Source organism: Solea senegalensis, linkage group LG20, assembly GCF_019176455.1.
Source record: "Solea senegalensis isolate Sse05_10M linkage group LG20, IFAPA_SoseM_1, whole genome shotgun sequence".
NCBI lineage: Eukaryota > Metazoa > Chordata > Actinopteri > Pleuronectiformes > Soleidae > Solea > Solea senegalensis.
The window spans coordinates 15,594,538-15,612,713 of record NC_058039.1 but is presented as its reverse complement, the minus strand read 5'-3'; the positions used below and the strand labels follow the sequence as shown (position 1 = coordinate 15,612,713).

Genomic DNA, 18,176 nt, shown 5'->3' with positions numbered 1-18,176 from the left:
AAACAGGTGAAGCGCGCACTGAATTGCGCGCGTGGCCGCGGAAGGCGTTGCCCACGAGCCAATCAGATCGCGAGCCGGGTCAAGTGCGCCAATGTTGGATAAAGTCACACCGGAAACGCCATGAGCTCTCCTTCATAATAAGTGTTTGTAAAGAAATGGGTGACCACCACAAAAGGAAAAATGTGTCATTACTTGACAATAGATGAAAAATATTTTATTTTAAAAATGGAGTGAAGAGAAATATAAATATATAAAGCAGAGGTGACTCAGAAATGTTTTCTATCACTGTTATCAGCTTAAATCTACTTGGTTTTATCCCCTTTAATAGTTTCATTCAATTATATTGAATTGTAAGGGGAAGTGTCATTGAGCAGGTGAACATGATTATTATAATTATTATTTTTTATTATTTGTTTGCACAGTGGTATATACGGATATATATATATATGTATATGATCACGCTAGTCTGTTCTTGCATAAGTCTGTCTAACAATTCAAGATTCAGATTCAAGATTCTTTATTATCATTCCAACACACATTAGAACATGAGATTCGAACGAAATTCCAGTCTCTCCAGAACCCGGTCATCCCAAAACAATAGTTTTAAACAGTTTAAAATTAAAAAAATAATATAAACAATATAACTATCATAGCCTTGTAATCATCAAAGGTATGAAAGTCAATGGTGGCCTTTATATCAAAGTCAAAAGGTGTCCTTTAAAGATAATATCAAAGGTCATCCCAGGTCCACGATATAACAGTATATTGCTTTTTAAACAGCAAAATTAGGGATCTCCATTCTCCAATATCCAAGAATTACACACATTAACTTCTTATAGCAAAACTGTAACATGGTGGTTTACAAATGGCATATTACATATTAACCTATAAAACGAGATGGATGTGTTGTTATAATATATTAATTATCACAGTTAATAGTGAGCGGTGCTAGTCTTTTCAAGCTTTATTTTGAAAGTCGCTAGCGGAAGTGTCGTTGTTTATTGTGTTAGCTTGGCGCAGCTGCAGTGTATGAGGGAGTCTCTCCAGCCGAAATTGTCAGTTGATGTGAGGACATGATGAAAGTGGGAGGACAGAGGGGAGACACGGTCACGCCGTCACTGTGTCTAATGGACTAACACTGTTTGTGCGGGTAAGTGTCCTGCCACGCGGTTTAAGAATTGGGGGTTTTAGTGTAGAAAATATCGCGATATCTGCAATTAAACTTGACATTTTGACGTATTTTTTTTAACGACAATTTACACAAGCTCTAATTAACGTCCGCCCAGAGTGTTGTCATTTAGCGTTAAAACTAAGTTGAATTCCACGTAACTGTCAGCTACACGGTGTCACGATTACAACTTTCATTATTTTTTAACACTTGTTGGCTTCACGGCCACAAATGGAGCCTGTGGTTTGGGTTTAGCAGAGACGCCAGACTCCATTAAAAAAACACCATATTTTAGGAAAACACACACAGCTCTGCTTGTGCTTTTTTAACGTGCTGGCACTAGTTGTTTCACGAGTGAACGCAGCAAAAGGAAAACACGGGTTGTTTTCTTACAATTAAGTGTCCACTTATTTTGGGGAATTCACCTGTTAACTGAATTTCCCAGAGTCATTCAGGGTGTCTGGAAAAAAAAAGTCGTGGTTTTATTTTTTTATTGAATTGTCAAATGTGCACCACACGTATGCCGAATTAATCGCAACACTGCGTTTGATTGTTGCGGTAGTTCTGGCACTTGTGTGCTTTCGCAGGTGCTGCATGATTTAAACATTTGAATAACACATGTAATTGAAATTCGGTCAGGCAGCGTTGCCCGGCAACACCTTTTTCCCCCCATTCTTTAAAGCTACTGTATGGTGTCCCTGACAGTGCGCTGCTGTGCTGCTCCTCTCATCTGTCTCTGAAGACTGTATGATCAGCTCAATCAGGGATTTTCTGAGAGATCCGAACGCCTCCATTCTGTTGTTCCCTGAATCTCACTCTGAATAGAAATTAGCCTATGAAATCCCCGTTGGCTACTGTAGCGCTGCATGTGTAAATGAGGTGCCATCCACCTTGCTGTTGTATTTCACATTCATCTTTTATTCCCCATTCATCCCTCACTGCAGGATTAATGTGAGGATGTGTGTGGTAAAAAGGGAAGATAGAGGTTATAGTGACTTGTTGGAGTGTTTGGTCTTTTGTGATTCAGTGTTGTGTTTGTGCTCCGGGCTCATTATGTGTATTGTGTTGACCCCACCAGGCTTGAGAGCTGCACTCCCCCGGGGAATGAAAGCACTGTGCTGATTATTTTTTTGGTGACGACCTGCTGCTCTGTGGGCTAAAATGGGGAACGGATTATCAGATCACCAGCCCCTCCTCCCGTGCCTACCGTCCTTCAAGGCTCTTCACATCGTCATTCTCGGGCTGGACTGTGCCGGCAAGACCACCGTGCTGTATCGCCTGCGATTCAACGAGTTTGTGAACACCGTCCCAACAAAGGGTTTTAACACAGAAAAGATCAAAGTGTCAATCGGAGGAGGCCGGCGGACGGCGTCCTTCCACTTCTGGGACGTCGGCGGCCAGGAGAAGCTGCGGCCGCTGTGGCGCTCCTACACTCGTTGTGCCGACGGCATCGTGTTCGTGGTGGACTCCGTGGACACCGAACGCGTCGAGGAGGCCAAGACGGAGCTGCACAAGATCACGCGACTGGCGGAGAACCAGGGCGTGCCGGTTCTCGTGGTGGCTAACAAGCAGGACCTGAGGAACTCGCTGAGTCTCGCCGACATGGAGAGCATGTTGGCTCTGGGCGAGCTCAGCACCGCCACACCCTGGCACCTTCAGTCGGCGTGCGCCATCATTGGTGAGGGACTGCAGGAAGGCCTGCAGAAGCTGCACGCCATGATCACGAAGAGGAGAAAAATGCTGCGGCAGCAGAAGAAGAAGAGATGATGTGCCGGGGAGTGGAAGCAACTAAATGTGAGCTGGATCTGAGGCAACACGAGAGTGTGAACTGTGTGCAGTCTGCTGGTTTATCGTGTTTTGCTACACAAAGAGACACAACAATTCCAGTCCGGTTGTGCTGCCTTTTTGAAGTTTGACTGACCGAGTTTGAGTTCTCCAGTTGGAGATCTCCTGGCGTTTGTTTACCATGGAGGACAGTGGGATTGATTTAGGCTCTGTGGTCTTTCCTCGGCAACAACAAGTCATTTTAAAGGCAGTATAGGAAATTTAAGTTTACACTGAAGACTTGTCTTTAACATATAATTTGTAAAGAAAAAAAATGAATTCAAGACAATCCTGCAAACTGTGTGCATCATTATAACGGGGGCACTAGAAAGTTGTACTCAAATGTCAAATAAATTCTACTCAAGTAGAAGTATATTTACTTGTACACTCAGATAAAAGTGAGCAAACCTCACTGAGACACATCTTAACAGAATAAGGAGCTTTAAATCAGGTCTATAGATGAACTGATCCGTGTTGAGGACTATATTCAGCTGGCATGTGGAATACATTCCTTTTTTATAGACACTTTACAGCCTCACGATCAGCTACAAACATACACTTTCCTCAAGCCTAGTTTACACTACAGAACAACTGATCCTTACTAGTATGATCCAGAAAAAGTTACCATTATTAAAAAAAAATGTAGCAAAGAACATCAGTGTGCACAGTACTTTAGGGTAACATTCGTCAAAATAGTGTACAACTTTCTTTTACTCCGTGAGGTTTAATAACAGCATGTTGCACAAAAGTTGAGTCCAGAAGTTTACACTCATACTAGATGCACAAGAAGAGGGTCGGGCCGCAACCAACGAGTGTTTTCAAAATCAATGATTCTGTCCATTATTTTCTCAGTTAATCAGAGAATCTGTTTGGCCGATGAAATGTCGATCAGTATTTCCCTCGAAGTGATGATGATGATGAAGATGAACATCTTATTTAGTCGACAAACAAAAGCTCTCCAGTTTAAATGATTACACCAGAAGATGTTCATATTTAAGAAGATGAGAAATCCAGGGAGCTAATCTTATTTTGTTTAAAAAAACAACAAAAAACACACATCCATTAATCAACTATCAAAATAGCTGCAGCTTCATTTAGTAATTGATTAATAGTCAAAGTTTTAGTGCAACCTTAGAAGAGAGCAAACGTCTTCTCAAGGCTTTTGCACAGCAGATGTTTTTTTCTTGTTCAATTTATTTTCATGTTAATGTTGTTGTTTTTTAAGCGTATTCAGTCAATTGGAATGGAAGCGTAATTTTTTGTTTTCATTTTGAGTTTTGATCTCATCAATGCACATTGTCGATGACGTATTCCAATATGCAAATGCACACAACTAGATACCAACTCCACATTTCTACCAAAGTCACCCCTGACGCGATTGAGCAACATCACATGTTTGTATGACGGTGTAAATGATGAACTAGGATTAGAAAGGACCGCTTTCTTTATTTGCGTTGTTATTACAGATGTATTGGTGTGAGCCAATATGCCGTTTTAATGCTAAAGAAGTTTAAAGTAATTAAGAAAAAGGACTCTCTCCTGATTAGCTGTGTTATCAGATTTTAAAAATTTACAAATCTTAATGAAGTAACCACCCTCAAAAATATGATTTTGGTAAAAATATGTTAAATATCAGCTCTTATTGGATTCATTCAGGTTGCCAAGTCACAGCTGATCTGGCAAGCTAACTTGCTAACAACATTAGCTGATTTATCTTCAACGTCGGTGTACAGTATGTGTGAGCTGAAATTGTCAGAAGCTAGGCTAACCTTTACTAAAATAATGGTCTAACCCAACTATTGCTAACTAAATAATTAGTAATTTAGTAATCTAAGTTTATTCCAGCACATCAGTTGATATTTTTAAATCCTCTCTAGCAAACTAGCAAACACATGTTGCTGCTCTAGCTGATTAAAACCCTGTTTGGTCATTCGCAATACATGTAGCTCATGTAAAATTAGCCACTGTGCTAACATTAGCTTGCTGCCTCTGCCTGCCAGCTAAATGTTTTAGCTAACTTTAGCTAGCTACTGTATATATACACCACATAGCACAGACATAACTGTGTCTGTGCTATGTGGTGCTAACTTACCACGGACAGTGATTCAGCGGTAATACTTGGTTGCTAGCTTTTCATTTGACCTCTGTGGACCATGAAATCAGATTTTCTTCATTTCAAGTCAATGTTTTAGTTGTTGTTTGGTCTACATGTCCAGAATTAGCTGTGATAAAAGGTTCTGTATGACACAATCAACAGTTCAATACAGAATATTTGATTTTTAAAAACCGCCCAAGAGCCGTCACTTTGTTTTTCCCCATGGCTCTAAAAGGTGAGAATGTTTTTGCTGAGGGAAGCTGTGATTTCATCACTGACACACAGAAGCTCCCCAGTACATGTCGTGTAGTAATTGTGTAAACATGTTGATGGACAGGCCCGCCGTCAGCCCCCGCAGGACTAGTCCATCGTTAGTTACAGACCGGCGTCAGAGTCCATCTCGCCTCTCTCTGACCACACAGAATGCACTTTAAATGGTCCTTTCCCTGAAACCTGAAATGGACACTGACCAGATTTGAGACTGAAAAAAAAGAAAGAAAGAAAGAAAAAGTAAAGTGAACTATTGCTTCAAAAAGAAGCGTCTTACACATGAAACATGTTGGATACTGTCCGCACTCTGTTTTGCAGGGTGTTGATATTTATGTGTTATGATCCACTTTGTTCACTTGGAATAAAAGGTAACAAAAACATGACAGAGAAACCGTGGCTGTTGTTTTCATTTCTTTATCTTATCAGTGTAGCTCCTGGTCACTTTGGAGCAAAGTGCACAGCACTCTGTTGATCCATCGCTGCCTCCACCATCAAGATCAATTTAAGTTATTTTAAAAACTGTTCACACAAAACCCTGGCTCTTTAAGCATTTTTTTATAGAAATGGAGTAATATGGATGTAGATTTAATTTAATTTGCAGCAGAAAAATGACTGGGTAAGAGTGGGTTGATTTGGTTCAATGCAGCCCCCCCCAAGTTCCTTGGAGAACAATACCAGCACATGCAGGAAGGAGATAGTGAGTGCGTGTGTTTTGAGGTATTACTCAGGTTGTGAGGACTTAAATATGTTAACACAGTCACATTATGTCTTGTCTTTATACTTGTCTTCCTTATAGGGACAAAAAGAGGTCCTGTCATGTAAATGATGACATTTACGTTGTATTGTTAGGATCAGGTTGAGGTTAAGGTTAGGATTTGGCTGGTCGTAGATGAAGTCCCCAGAAAATGAATAAAAGTCCTCTGAATTCATTTAAACCAGACTTGCCTGTGTGTGTGATTTTCTGTCAGGTCGGAATTCTGAATCACTTTCACATTCACTTCCACACATGCGCTGCCTCCTGGCCATTCAACCAGGAATAATGGGGTTTGAAACTATAACAGACGGCGCTAAGTGTCGCAGAGATGGCACACGTGCACAGACTGTCTTCCCAGCATGCTCAGCTGTGTCCAATCACCTCAAAAATGAATTTCTGATGGAAGGTTAATTATACTAATTCTGATTAGTTTACAACAGTTGGAGCCCTCTATGAGAATCCAGGGTATCAGTGGGTTTAGGAGGGTTGCACAGAGTTTAGAGCATCCTTCCTCCACACCGACATGGCTCCCAGCCCAGCAGCTCTCTATATTTTCCATGACACGAAACTCACATGGTGCAGGATGCGAGGCGGGGAAGGGTGGGATGCCAGGTCGAGCCTGGTGCTTTTCTCATGGCCCCTTTGGCGGGGAGGATAAATACGCTTTATCGCAGTGATGGAGGTGCCTTTCATGGGTCACTTGTATCCAAACATCTACATCAACAGGCTTGACCTCCCGGAGCTGCCACGTGCACACACACACACACACACGCACACACACACACACACACACTGTGTGGCCCTGAATCCGCTCTTTGATCCAGGACTCTGATTGCCGTTTGATTTGAGTGAGCCGAGGTATCAAGTGAGATACAAACACTGTTTGTCACAAAACCTCTACCGAGTCAGGCAAGCAGTTTGCTCTTTAAATGTCAAATCTGTTTATAATCCATTATAGAGATATAATTGTTTATAAATATTAATATAAATACATTGCATAATGGTGTCTGTGCCTTAAATGTCATCCGTCAGTCGTCGTATGTTTTGAAGTCCTTTTAACCGACGTGGAAAGAGTTGCATTGAGTGTCATGTGTTTTAAAGTGTTTTATGCAGGATCATATGTAAGGATTGTACATTTCTACAAACCACAGCTATGTTTCTGCAGACGTGCATATTGACAACAGATGCATCTGTACAGTCAGACTGGTAAAAAACATTGCTGTCTCTCCTCAGACACAGAAACATCAGTGTATATTTGCGTACACGGTGGAGTAGGTGTTGGTTAAATTGGACTCACGGGACGCATCCAGGATATAATTTAATGCCAAGTGAGAAACAGTTGTATTTTGCACTGTCCAGTTAAGATTGGATCTCTCAGGATGGATTTTAATACAATGTCCTAAATATCAGCTTTGGGACCAGATTGAAGACAATCTGGAGTAACTGCTTCCCAGACATGTGTATTAGTGTGTTCCAGTTACATTCACTTGTCCACTCTTTGATCCCCCACTTTCTTATTGCTGAGGAAATGGGCAATGACGGTCCAACAATCCGTCTGACGAGCGTGTGTATCCAGCCGAAGGGGGATGCGAGGTCTGTGGGGTCTGTTCAAGCTGATTGATGACTGTGTGAACTGCTAATCTGATCCCCAGCCAGTGAGCTGCTAAGGGTGTAAACAGTGCAGTGATCAGAGTAGGGGGACAGGAAAGGAGATAAGGAAAAGAGGAACCACTCCCTGCCTGCATCGATTTCCTGAGAAGAGCCTGGCCGTCTGCCACCGCCGCCCCACCCCAGCCCACCGAAACGCAGCCAACCCTGAAGAAGTGGATGAAGTGATATGGGACATCCTCCTTTTAAATAAAGTATATCATTTAGTTCTGCCATTGGAAATAGTGTGGGTTAGTCTGTATATCCAGCATTTAACTTTAAAGATGCCAGCTACTAAATGTTGGGGCCCCCACCAAGGTTATTATAGTTAATCAAAACTCTTTCAAAAACTAAAATTGAAAAAACATTTTGTTAACTGAAAATAAAAACTAGATAAAAAAAATGCTAACTAACACTCACTAACTAATTTTATAGAGAAAATGTGCTTAGTTTTCATCTTTTTGATGGGTTTTTATAACATATGATCTTTTTGAATAATACTCCATATTAGACAAAACTAACACTAAACCTAATAAAAGCTCAACTAAAACCAAGCATTTACAAAACATAAAAACAAGCAAATCCACTAACACAAACAAACTAATTTGAACTAATAAAAACAAAACTAATGAAAAATCCAAAACATTAACCTTGGTCCTCAATTTTATTTTATTTAAGTTCTCAGCTTTTACACAACAAAATGTGTCAAACCAAAATTAAAACTTCATTTTGTCATCTTGTATCAAAACAAATGCCTTTACTTTGAAATTACGTAAAATACTGAGGCATATTGTGATGTCATTTTAAGATAATATCGCCCCAGCCCGACTGAACGGGTATTTTTCCCACGCTGTTGGACGTGTCTTCACTTGAGCGCCCCCTACTGACCAGACTTGATGCTCATGTGACTTTGAGACCCCCGGTCTACAAACTGTAACTGAATATTCATATAACGTCTGCAGTGAAGCATTGTTGGTGGGATTATCTGGAACATAATCTGGTGTTTTCATCATCCTTGAGGCCTTTGTGTCCACAGTGAAGTGGTGCGTGCATTCCACTCGTGCACACACACATCCAGTCATACAAAACCATTTTGGGTCCCTGTCTCTCTGGCGGGATCTGACACTGATCCCATATTTTTGTTCTTCTGTGTTGTCCTGCCAGGAGCATGTGCAATCTGTGCTGGCACAAACACTTTGGCTCAACATGCATGACCACATACATGCACAGCCATGTGTGGATGAAGACATTTGTATTACATGGATTGTAGCAGACCTCTGAAATCTCCCAGACATGGAAACAAATGAATGTGCATCTAGATGAGCCACACAAGATAGAAAGATTCATTTTTTTGGGTCAAATTCAGCTCAAGTTTGGGGCTGAAACGCATTTTCTGGCCAGCGTATTCTGTCGTGTGAGAGAGCCACAGATAAAACAGGTAAGACAAATCCATTTTGACATGAGAAGCACAGGTGACACAGTTCTGTCCAGGTCACACGAGTCAGCGCGGTGTGACAGTAGATACGCAGCGGACGCCACATGGAACTCAGCCATCATTAATTTGATTATTTAAGTCTGTGATTATGTCCTACCGTGACCTGTCAAAAATGGGGGATCCAGAACATACAAGACAATTTGAAAACCCAGAATCTCAGTCGCTTAAGAGGGTTAAAAGTTAAAAGCGCTTTAATATTTCAACGGTATTAAATCATTTTAACAACAAAAACCTGCTCATGCCTCTCGGCTATCACGGCTGATGACTAACTCACTCTGTTTGATGTTTTCATCAGGGAGACTCCAGTGTTGTCGAGTAAACAAGACAGTGATTGTGGAAGTGAGCACACAGTGGCAACAGCCAAGGAACCACTCGCACCCCCCCGCCACACACACACACACACACACAAACACCGATGTTGGACATTCATGACTTGAGGGGACATTGCATTGACTTACATTCATTTCCTAGAGACTTACTCTAACCTTAACCACAATTACTACTGGCCTAATCCTAACCCTGATCCTAACCTTACCCTAACCCTAAACTCAACCTAACCTTAAAAGATATCTTCACCTTGAAATGTAGTCATTTACATTGTGGGGACTTGATTTTATTATTTGTCCCCACAAGGAAGACAAGTCCCCATAATGTGACTGTGCAAACAGTTTTAGGTCCCCACAACATTAGTAATACCCGCACACACACCAACGCCCATAGAGAAAATCAGCAATTTTACATCACAGCACACAGACGGTGTTGATCCACTGTTTGCCTCCATTATTAAGTTAAAAATGTGTTATTTTGTCACTTTGGTGATTTGAATCTTTTCACTTCAGATTGACGTGAGTGACACAAACTTATAAAACGGGGCAGCAGATGACCGGCAGCTTTTATATCTCCTTGAGCAAAAATCATTGATTTTCTCTATGGACTTTGGTGTGTGTGAGAGAGAGAACAGTTTACTTTGAACTTTTTAAGTGGCTTTAAAATGTGTTACAGCCATGTTTTCACCAAATAGTGAGTGTCCATGTCTCAGGCCGAACTTTTGTTTTCTTCATTATTATATCATCATCTTTCCACTGATCTACAGAAATCACCACTATCTTAAAGCTTATACCATGTACACACAGAGAATTATGGAGTTATGATTTCAACATAACTCACTCCAGCAGCCTCACATGTCGACCATCTGTGTTATTAAGTGACGCTGATCACTCCAAACAACCAGAGAGCCGAGCTTGTGCCGGGACCTGTTACATAATCTTGACCTCTCTAAAGCCCCCCCTCCACTGTCGCTTTCTTTTATCTGCGTTTAAACAGAGCCAGCCGTCACTTTCAGTTCCATTTCACTGGAAAATCAAAGGTACTTTGAAGTTTTTATAGAAACCTCTGAGTCTGTGCCCCTTCTTGTTTAATATACCTGCACCGAAATACACAAAAACAGACGGAGGTATCTCTCTAATCTTTGGAATTCCTTTTCCTCTGCTCAGGGTCAGCCATCTTTATTCTTGGCTGAAATAAAAAAGAAAAGAAAAGTTATCTGTGTTTTGCAGATCACGCTGGCTGCATTTACACAAATTCAAAGACATTCCGAGAAGGATTACTCTTTTTTTTTTTTTGCTTCTGTAGTTCTGAGGGGAAATCTCTGCGATCAGCGCGTCATGACATGATGTTTGGATTTGCTGCTCACATGTCCTGCAGATGATAACCAGAGTGCAGTATCTCTGTGTACGAAATGACTCAACTCTCGTAAACACACGGTATACAACGGGGGCCTTCAGTGTATTCTGGTATCAGTCACACAAAAACGAGACTATTTTTAACTGGAAAAGTTCCATGTATTTAAATTCACATGACATTGAGTCGTCGCAAACTCAGATCGCGCTGGAACTACGATGCATCGCTTTGTCTCACTCATTTCCGGCAGTCTTTCACGTGCAGATTAAAGGCAATTAACCACGATTTGGAAAAACTCGGCGAGTGGATTATCAAGATGGAAATCATGTGTGTTGTGACGTGATATCAGCGGTTTTGTGTTGTATTTAAGCCTCCAGCCACTAGTTGGCAGCAGACTTCCTCCCGCTTCTTCCACTTCTTTCTCCGGGCAGAAGAAATATGCGTGTTGTTTATGCTTTTAACCCTTTAACACTGAGCACATCGCAGACAACACGTTAGCGCGAACAGTAATTACGCGGCGGTTTGTCGGAAAAAAGCTGCAACATGTGGTTATTATGGTGATTTTACGGACATTGAGACAAAGACTCAATAACAAATGTTATTTTAAACACGTTTTATACTGTTCAAATTTTCAATTCAACACGCAAAATTGGCGTTTGTGTACTACGGTGTATTTTTTAAAATAATAACACAACTTTTTTGTTTTTCTTCATTTTAAATTGTTAATACACTATGTTAAGGTGCAGTAAAGTGTAAATAACTGCCAGATATCGAAAGTTATTCTGGAAAAATGGGCAAAAGCGCTTAGTTACAGGACATTTTCTGGCCCTTTTATGGTTAAAATAAGCACAATAAGTCCAAACGGACATGTTGAGGCTTAGGTGTTGTTCTTAGACTAAATCCTGCTGCTGATGTCAAACACTGAAAACTGTTAAAAACAATTTCCTAGCCAGCCAAATCTCCCCAGGTTCTCTCAGCATGGTGGCGGTGTTTTGCACCAACTTTTCCAGGCAATCTGTGATTATAAAGGAAGTGTAACTGGCTGAAAGCGATCACAGTCTCACCGGGTCACTGTTTTATTTGGCACAGGAACCATCTTGGATGTTTTCCAGTGGGCGGGAAAATCCAGTTCACATCCGGTAAAAATGCACAGGAGAGTGAATGACGTCGAGGAGAGAGCGCCGCGGCACAGGCCGTCAGCACTTGAGTGAAGGTCAGGGCCGTGTCTGTGTTCCCCTGCTGTCCCAGGTGTGGTGATACTGGGACTGATGGGACTGTCAGCAGCTCTGATGATGTCACAACAGCCATAGAGAGATGTGTTCAGGTCTGTGGTCGCACCGCTCTCCATGGGCGTGGAATACCATAAATATCACCCAGCCCTTATTGTGTCTAGAATTTCCTCAGGTTTCCCTCATATCTTTTTATCTGTCTATCAGAGTCAGACACATTAGGTAATAAATGTTACTAAAGGGTTTGTTTTTGCTCGCTGCTGCCAGTGGAAACACCTCCGCTCACACACACACACACACAGCGTCCTCGTCCAGTCTAAATATTATTCCTCCCAGATGTAACGTTCTCATTCTCCGGGAGAATGTGTGATCTGGACGAGAGCAGATGCACACACACACACACACACTGAATCAGCCCTGTATCTTTATGTGCCGCAGCTGCCTCCATCGGCTGGAGCGCCTTCAACCATTTGTACCAACGTCGTGGCACAGAGGATCACACGCACACACACACGCCCACTGTGGCTAATCTGGCTGCTGCAGACACACACTCATACATTTCCAGCACACAAGATCATTATCATGTGGAGTGTTCATGCTCCGTCATTGTCTTTGTGTTGGGCTGTAAAGGTCTGTTTTTACCACTGACCACAATAAGACTCCAAAGAACAGCTCCAAGTATAACTGTTTACACTTGGCATTAAAATCCACCATGAATGCATCTCCTTTTGACCGTGTGTGCTAGAACACAAAATTAGCCCCGCATATGTACAATAGCGCGTTGTGCTGTTTCCGTTGCTTGAATGTATCATTTGTCAATGGAAACAAGTGTCGAGGAGGACAACAACAAACATTACAAACATTCATAGCTCACGGTTCTGCTGATGAATGATAGATGAATATGTTTCAAAGAGAACTGACGCCAGGATTTACATCGCTGCGGAAAAATGAAGACGACAAAGAGGAAATGAGCATGTTCACCAACGCCAGTTTTATGTTCCTACCAATGCTGATTGGAGGATTAAAACCTGTTCACATTGCAGTTATTGGACCTAAATATTATTGTTAGGGTCCAAGCAGCACAATAGGACCTTATTGAAACTGCAATGTTCATTATTATTATTTTTCTTTTGCCAAATTAATTGCGTTTTTGAGGCTGTTCCCATGCCCCAAAACTCATGGATTTTTGTCAACGAAAATGAAAAAAGTTTTGATTAGGTGAATTTTTTTAAAATGTTTCCCTTACATGAACAAAACTTGGTACACATGTTTATCGTGTCAGGACGGTCCAAAAAGTCAATGGCAACTTTGCCGTGAGACCTACAGGAAGGCTGCCGTCTTGGGTTGAACAGTCATTGTTTGCAGATTTTGGCAAATTCACACCAATGGTATTTGGTCGAATGTATTCTTGTTCACAGTCTTTCTGTTTGAGTCAAGATCCGATCAGGGAGTGACTTCAGGCAACTGCGTCATTGTTGCCAGCAGCATTTGACAAATGCTCTCTGTTTTCAGGAGTCGTACAGCAGGCAGGTGACAAATGAAACCATGTGGATGCACAGCAGCTTTTCTCTCCCTCAATTCACACCAGTAATTGTTTGGACAACAAATCTGTTAAATTAAATGTTGACTGACAGGATTATGCTAATCTCTCCCAACCCCCTGTAATTCCCAGTCTCAGCAGGAGGCCTCTCTCTCTTGCTCTCTCTCTCTCTCTCTCCCCCCCTGGTATCTTTCTTCCTGTAACTGCACAACCACAACTCTGATGCTAATGACCTCAGAGTTCAGGAGAACAATGGCCGGTTGGGGCGTGTTTTCCTCTGCAAAGAGGGAGGAGGACACGAGCTGGAGGCTCTCTTCTTTAACTGCAGTCATCAGCACAACTTCTGTGACTGGTAATCTGTAGAGTTCACAGGTCAAGGCAAGAAAAATATCCTGTCCTTTTTTCTGCGATAACATTCTGCATATGGATAAAAAAAAAAAAAGGTCTGCAGGTTTATGTGTGTGTTTTATGAGCCGAGGGTGAGTGAAACTGCGACAGAGGCTGCATCCACATTTTACTTTCAGTACCAGTGTGACCACTCACCCTCACTGGGCTTTGACTGCTCTGTCAAGTCTGTGCAGAGACGAACGTGTGTGTCACTCACATCTATTTATGGAAGTCCATTAATATCACGCGTCTATTATTGCACACAAGCCATTTTTTTGTGCCTGTTCTTGGCGCCTCTCCAGATGTGCCGCAGGTGTCCGATGCCCTACAAAAAAAGTCCGACTATAGACCGCGTTGCATCAGCTCTTGTGTAATCTTCTCAAACGTCAGGGCGGTATCACTGCGGAGGCTCAGCGCAGACAAATTCGGAAGAAGGGTGGTTTCTGGCCTTATCACTGACGAGAGTGAGCCGCTATCTGTCTCACCGGCCAACGCTAGGCCCCTGAAAACTGTCTGCGCCTGAGTCTTTGGTTGAATGAGTGAATGACTTCATTCATTTTCTTTCTATAGTTAAAGGGAACTGAAATGTTCAGGACATTTGTAATTTCCCTGATCAGTGGGATCACATGAGCGCGAGTTTGCTCAGACGTGTCATAAATGTTAAAAATAGTATAGTTAACATCCTGTCCTTTTTATTCACAGTGGCTAAAGACAAAGACTGACATACATTTGAGTTTCTGAACTAGTTTTTTTTTTTTGTTATAAATGTGTTAACACACAGTGGGGGCAGGGGGTTCAAGCAGAGTGGCTGCAATTTCCTCCAACAGAGTAAACACTTCAGGCGAGCAATGAAGCAATTATAAGACTTTCAGAGTAAGAGGACTTTCCTTTCTTGTAGGAATCAGGTCAAAAGGCAAAGGTAATGTACACTGTTAACCCGATACCCAGTCACTTATGTCTATTTGGAAACCAGGGAGGGATCGTTTTACTTGTGTCAAGAATAGAAGCAGTAATGCAGAAAAAAAACCCAACTACAGCAAGATGGAACATTAAGTTATAAAGACTAAAGACTAAGTCTTGAACTCCTTTAACACTTTATGGTCTATTGGTAACAGAAATTACAAAATGGACGCCATACTGTACTGAATAAGATCCAACACTAGTAATTAAAACTATAATCTCCACAGGAAAATGTTCACCGTTGTTCTTAATTTAGAAAGAATTCGGCTAATTTCTCCATAGATTAACTTAAAAACCTAGTGGCCATTCAAGAGAATACAGGTTCCTGACAGGGATGTCTGGCTCAATCAGAGATGAATGGTCGGCTGGACTTCTCTGCTTTACACAAGTGTGTAAAGGAACTACAGTATGGTGGCCTTTGCATACCAGAAAGGAGGTTCTCGTTAACAAGGACGTTGAGTTGGCCATGGAATGATGAAGTTCTCATAGATACAGATGTTTATTTTGTTAGAAGGCAGCAAGCTGTTCTTCTTTGTCGTAATGAAAACACACACACTTTGTCCATTAGGGCTGTAGAAACGTGGCAGCACAACATATTCGCCTTCATAAAGCAAAAAAAGTGCATTTAAAAGTCTTATTCTAAGGCTAAAAATCCCAAATGCTTTTTTTTATTTTGAACTTATTTTACACATATTCTCAATACATATGTGCAGCACATTCACTATTCAGTAATAAATCCTCCTGCATGTTGCACACTGCAATTCCTCCACCAGCTGGATTATGACTCTTCCCAGATTATCATTATTATTTCAGTGTCACAACAGCATTGTTCTAACGCGGGCCACGTGTGTGTGAGTCAACGCTGCAGCCACGTGTGTGCTTTTGAAGACGAAGAGCAGACACTGTGTTTTCTATTTACAGATCACTTTTCAACACCGAGCGCCATCTCCTCTTCCTCTTCTTCCTCTGTCGTCCTTTGGCAAATAGCCAGATTAGTGTGTTACTGCCACCATCTGGTGAGGAGTGTGACTGGATATAAATGTCGGTGGTTTCCTTGAAATCATTCCAGAGTTTATTCCTCTGACAAACACAGCGTGTCAATAATATCCTCCTGTGAATGTCAGAGGAGCATGTTGATAAATTAAATACATTTCAAACAGCCGTCCTAAATAACTCCACCTCCAGTTACTTGTTTACTGACCCGGTGAGTTTCACTTCTGTATAAAAGTGTGTTGTTTTGTCTCGACCCCTGCACAGCTGGTCAGTCTGAGAGGAGGCAGCGGCCAGATGGACGGACGGACGGACGTACGTACGAACATAATGGCCTGGCTGTTTACCAAGACTAAAGGCGTTTGAATGGCAGGAAAGACGTCGCTGCAAAAGACAGGAAACCAATCAGTGTGAAGGGAACACACACATGCAATGTAACACCCCACAGGCTGCCACACATTTACTTAACACTGGTCACGGGATGAGTCCTTTTCATTAAGGGACCTCGGGCTTTAGAAGAAGCATGAGGAACAACAGTGTTATTCTTCTCAAGTCACATCGGAATGAGGTTTGAAAATGTCTTTTTTTTCCCAGCTGTCTTTGAGTGAGAGGCATGAAGTCGTGGTTCTCATCACACTTGGCTCAGACAGTTAATCATATCAAGCAAACTCCAAACAGTTCTTATGCTGCCGCCTCCTCCTCCTCCTCCTCAGTGAAAAATAAAGCAATGGCAAGAGTTCAACATCAGCTTGAGTCAATTTCACCAGACCCAGTAGTCCTCATGGAGATCAGGACCTGGTCCTACAGAGGCAGAACCTCATTTCGGAGGAAGTGGTTTAAGTTTAAGACGAGGATCTGAATTGTGGTTGTGGTTAAGGTTAAGGTTAAGGGATAATGCTTTGTTGAGACAGTCCAAATAATTGGACGTACATGCAGTGTCCTGTAAGAAGAGAAGAAGTGTGTGTTTGTACTTCTTTGTATATCTTTGTGAGGTGCTTAAAACTTACAAACCCATCTTAGTGAGGACATTTTGACCTTGTGGTGATGTTTTGTCTGGGTCCCACAAATTTAACAGTCTTTTTCAGGGGTTTCAGGGTTAGAATAGAGTTTAGTTTAGGGCTCTGCACTTAATTTTGACAGTTAAGGTTAGGGTAAGGGTTTAGGGAATGCATTATGCATTTCACATTTTCATACTTTGGCCTTTGACCCAGTATGAGACGTTGATTTGACCTCTACATGTCATTTAGCAGACGCTTTTATCCAAAGCGACTTACAATAAGTGCATTTAAACATTTGGGTACAAATAAGAGCTAGAAGTAAGTAAGAGCTTCAAGTAAACCAAACTATGAAGTGCTTGTCATAAGTGCGATGTATACATTTTTTTTTTTCTCTGATTGGTTGCAGCTGTGTGGCCACTCCCTGTAGCCAGTGAAACTTCTCACCTGGTGATGGTGATCGCTCAATAGAAACTATGTCAAAACAGCAACAATAACAACTTTCTCTTTGACCTAGCAGACAAAATATTAAAAAAAACTTTCACCTTAACTAAACAGACAAGTCAAAAGTCACAAAAGTCAAGCAACCCAGCTAGATACAATACTTAGCTTAATTCCAGTAGTCCTATAAGATACTCAGATAGTCCAAATGCACACTCGACTATGCACGTAGACTAGCCCAACTGAGCTACCAGGCTTTATAAATAAAGTTAGATTGGATATGATGTGTCCTCACCAAGATATAAAAACAAGATTGTGCGTCTGCTAGAGCTTATAATGAGAGCTGGATATTGTATAATCGTGCCAGTACGCCAGTACACTGGTGTGATACAAGGTACAGCACTCATTTTTTGGGGGGTTCCTTGTCCACTGCCCCTCTGACGGTGACAGGCAGGGGCAGGCCCTGCAACAGCAGCACTGGCAGTTTGTGAAGGTCAGGCAGAAGACACTACCGGAGTATAAATCAGGTCAAAGCCGCCGCTCGCAGCCTCGGGAAAGCCCGTGTTTGGTGGAACACAGCAGGCGGCAGGAGATGAGGCCCGGCCTCCCTGTGATGTGTTTGAAAAACAAGCTCTGATGTAAAGCTTCAGCTACTGTGTCAGATATACAGCACAGCACATGTGAGGCCAAAAGCAACATGC

General features: G+C 41.9%; 1 protein-coding gene across 1 annotated transcript; it reads left to right on the top strand.

The window, feature by feature from the left end:
- Positions 1 to 1,068: 1,068 nt before the first annotated feature.
- arl4ab (ADP-ribosylation factor-like 4ab) lies at positions 1,069 to 5,748 on the top strand. Its single transcript, XM_044053266.1, has 2 exons — positions 1,069 to 1,150; positions 2,247 to 5,748. The coding sequence occupies exon 2, from the start codon at positions 2,330 to 2,332 to the stop codon at positions 2,933 to 2,935; it is 606 nt and encodes a 201-aa protein (XP_043909201.1). The 5' UTR covers positions 1,069 to 1,150; positions 2,247 to 2,329; the 3' UTR covers positions 2,936 to 5,748.
- Positions 5,749 to 18,176: the final 12,428 nt, after the last annotated feature.

Bases quoted from the DNA above. Each gene is read 5' to 3' on its own strand.
- arl4ab (XM_044053266.1), top strand. From the start codon at position 2,330: ATGGGGAACGGATTATCAGATCACCAGCCCCTCCTCCCGTGCCTACCG.